General features: G+C 59.2%; 1 protein-coding gene across 1 annotated transcript; it reads right to left on the bottom strand.

Moving 5' to 3' along the window:
* Window positions 1–538: 538 nt before the first annotated feature.
* LOC136524090 (uncharacterized) lies at window positions 539–1,692 on the bottom strand. The gene is made up of 2 exons (XM_066517564.1): window positions 1,336–1,692; window positions 539–1,216 (listed from the first exon to the last, which is right to left on the bottom strand). The coding sequence occupies exons 1-2, from the start codon at window positions 1,690–1,692 to the stop codon at window positions 539–541; spliced, it is 1,035 nt and encodes a 344-aa protein (XP_066373661.1).
* Window positions 1,693–3,400: the final 1,708 nt, after the last annotated feature.

The following is a 3,400-nucleotide window of genomic DNA, read 5'->3' as shown; positions in this document are numbered from 1 at the left end:
CAGCTATGTCGTTTTTTCTTTTCCTAAGTTTTAGTCTTACCTTTGTTTACTTAGCGAACGCTCCTATAAAAGCACCCCGACCCAAACACTTTTTGGCTCAGGGTGCTCGGGGGCTCCACTAGGGGGCTCTACTACCCCTCTGTTTTGTTTTTACATTGAGTACTCTTTTACTTTCATATGGAGAAACTCCCTACCCGAACAAAAGGGCAGTTCATTCCTTTGATTTACCTTATGTAGTGTTGCTTTAAAACATTCCGACTGATCGCACCCCGCCTTTTCCTACGGTTACAAGCGGTCGAGCCTCATGGGCCATGCCCTGGGCTCACAAGGTTGCAGCCTATGGGACAAACAGGCAGGTATGAGAAAGAAAGAAATAAAAAACAAAATTATGCTAAGGGAAAACTAAGGAACGAAAGGGAACAAGCTTCCCCGAACGGAGCAACTCCATCACAAAAACAAAAAACCGATTGCAGTCATTAAAACACACACGAACATTTTGCACAGGGGCTCCCCCATGAGCTTAAACTTTTTATGTTTACTAACTACTTATATTATGCAAGCTATTAAACCGGCCCGGCGGCATCTGCTGATGGCGCAACCGACGAAGGCGCAGGCTGCTCCCTCCCGGCAGCACGACATTTGGCTCGATCGGGGCTGAGGCAACGTTTCCCCCTGAACCAGGCTCCGTACTATCCGCAGGCTCAGAAGCGTCCTCGCCACTCATGCTTCGGGCCATGTCTTCACGGCGAACGTCCATCACCCACTCGGCGGAGACTTGCTCCGACACCGACCGCGCGTGCGATAGCAAGCTCTCCCCGATTGACTGGATGTCCTCCATGCTTAGGCCTTTAGCATACCCACTGTAGATAGTGGCAAAGTCCAGATTTGGGTGGTGCATCGTCACTGAGGTCAGCACCCCTGATGCCCCGTAAAACAGCCCGCTCCTGACAAGGTCCTTGATCGTGTCCGGGACCTCCGCCAGCTGGACAGCAGGCGTGCTAGTGCTTGGCACTGACCCAAAGACTTCCGAGATGACGAGCTGGGCAACGTTGCAGATCTGGTCAAGGTCCCCCTCAAGAGCACATTGCTCTTCATGGGACTTGGCCAGCTCCTCCGCATTCTGGCTAAGGGTCGCCTTGGTCGTCTCTAGGTCCTGCTCCAGCGTCTTCACCTTTCCGTCCAGCTCTGAAGGAGGGGCGACAAGCTCAGGAACAGGCTAAAGAAAGAAACCAACGCAACGAAAAACAAGAAAGCGTACGTACCAGCGTGAGAGTTCTCAAGGGCGGAGAACTCCTCCGCCTGTCGAGTCACATGCGCACACAGCCGAGTGTTCACCTCCTTCGTCCCCATCACCCGGCCTCGGAGCGCGAACACCTCCTGGTCCGCCACCGACCGGGCCCTCTGCTCTGCCTCTAGGGCCTTCCTTGCCGACTCCAAGGTGACCCACTCCAACGCCAAAGCACTCTGCTCTGGCTCAAGGGCTGCCAAGGCCTCTTGAAGCACCGTCTCGGTGCTCGCCAGGGGTGCCCGCAACTCCACCTCATTCTCCGCCTGGCGGGCTTTCATCGCCTCGAGCCCTTGCTCGGCGGCAGTCACCCGCTCCGCTGCACGCTGCCCCTCCGCCCGTGCTACGGCCGCCCGGTCTTGGGACTCGCGGCGAGCGGACTCTGCCCGACGCTCAAGCTCGGCCATCCGGGCGTATTCCGCCCGGAGGAAGTAAGACTTGCGGGATGACATCTTCCTTATATCCTATGAAAAACAAGCATGCTAAAAACAACCGATGAAAGATTCAAAGGGCGAGGACAAGTACCAGAAACTCATCTCCGCGGCGAGCGGTAGGTCGCCCTCAACCAACTGCCAAGCGAACTAAGCCTGCTTCCGGGCGCTTTCAAGCTTCGCGGACAGCTTGGTGAGCTCAGACACCGCGGCATGCCCTTGCCCCCCAAAAATGTCCCAGAGCTGACGCTCCTGGGAATCCCGGCTAATGAACCATGCCTTCGATGGGTCCTCAGGGCAGGGCCACTCTAGGTCACCCTCTGGCAAACTGCCGAAGGGCTCAGCCTCCAACTGGACCACCACCAGCTCCCGCGGCGACACCGCTAGCTCCCGCGGCGACACCGCCAGCTCCCGCGGTGACACCGGTGGCTTCGCCATGACATCCGCCTTGTCGTCAGATGGGATGTTCATCACCTCATTCACATGGAATGCCGCTAGGTGTCCCAACTCCGTCCCGACCGCACTTCTCTCCGACGCCTTCGGCTCCGACGGTAAGGATAAGCCGTGCGACCCTCCACCCGGCAAGATAGGGAGCTTGCCCTCCCTCGTCTCTTCCACCGCCACCGGTGGAGGAGGGGCCCCGAGAGTTACCTCCAACACAACCCCCACCATCGGCATCGGGATCGCCACCAACACCGACGCCACCGCTGCCGCCTTATCAGCAGCCGCCCTAGGGGGCACCACCCCTGGGAGGGAACGCTGCAGGGTAGGCCTCCAAGTCTCCTGCACGGGGGGCAGAGCGACGCTCAACCCCGGCATCCCCCGGCCGCTAACAGAAAGTGCGGGTAAGTCACCCTCCGAAAAAGCTCAACTAGTGGAATGTCGACAAACAACAGAAAGAAAAACATACCGAAAGGTGAGTGGCACGACTCTGAAAGCAGGGCCTGATGTCGACGGGCCTGCAGCACGAGGACCGCTCCCATGCTGCGACCCATGCCCCTCACTTCAGATGGGGGCAGAGTTGTCCTGACCGGCTCCTGCACGGCCTGCGGGTCACTACGACCTCCGGCTCGGACTCCCCGACCAGAGCAGCGGGCGGAGCATCCTCCGACTGCAAGTTGCGCGTCGCCCGGGCGCCAGTCTGCTCCTCAGACCACTCGGACTGCTCGACCACACCCATGGCAGGCAGGGCCTCCTCGGGCTATGAGCCAGGCGTTGGCACCAGTCCCATCGGCGCACAAGTGCCAGTCCGCTCCTCGGACCGCCCGGCTCGCTCGGCCGCATCCGCCACAAGCGACGACGGAACTGGCAACGCCACCGAGGGCGCGGTGACCGCGTCTTCTTCACCGCCCATTCACTAACGATGTCCGCACTTGCTGCACACTTCCTCGAGGCTGGAACCTCTGCACACCGTGTGGCCTCCTGCTCCTCACCAGCGGACGTCGCCGAGGTCATAGCGACCCCCTGACTCTCCTCCTCATCGGAGAAGACCATGTCATCCAAATCCGTAGGATCATCCAACGCGAGTTCTAACTCAACGTCGCTCCTACGTTCCCTGGCCCTCACGCGCCGGTCGACCTCCTTCTTCTCTTCCTTCCGCTAAACCTCCCTGGTTCTCTTCTTCTTCTGGGCGTCTGCCGCCTCCTTCTGGGTAGCCTGCCGGGCCCTGCCCTCTGGTCCCTTA

This window comes from Miscanthus floridulus, chromosome 18 (assembly GCF_019320115.1).
Source record: "Miscanthus floridulus cultivar M001 chromosome 18, ASM1932011v1, whole genome shotgun sequence".
Taxonomy (NCBI): domain Eukaryota; kingdom Viridiplantae; phylum Streptophyta; class Magnoliopsida; order Poales; family Poaceae; genus Miscanthus; species Miscanthus floridulus.
This window is presented reverse-complemented; position numbering and strand designations above follow the sequence as displayed.

Excerpts from the sequence above, each read along its gene's own strand:
- LOC136524090 (XM_066517564.1), bottom strand. The coding sequence starts at position 1,692 with ATGGCCGAGCTTGAGCGTCGGGCAGAGTCCGCTCGCCGCGAGTCCCAA. Across the intron at positions 1,217-1,335 it reads GGGTGATGGGGACGAAGGAG|CCTGTTCCTGAGCTTGTCGC; the intron begins GTGAACACTCGG and ends TTCTTTCTTTAG.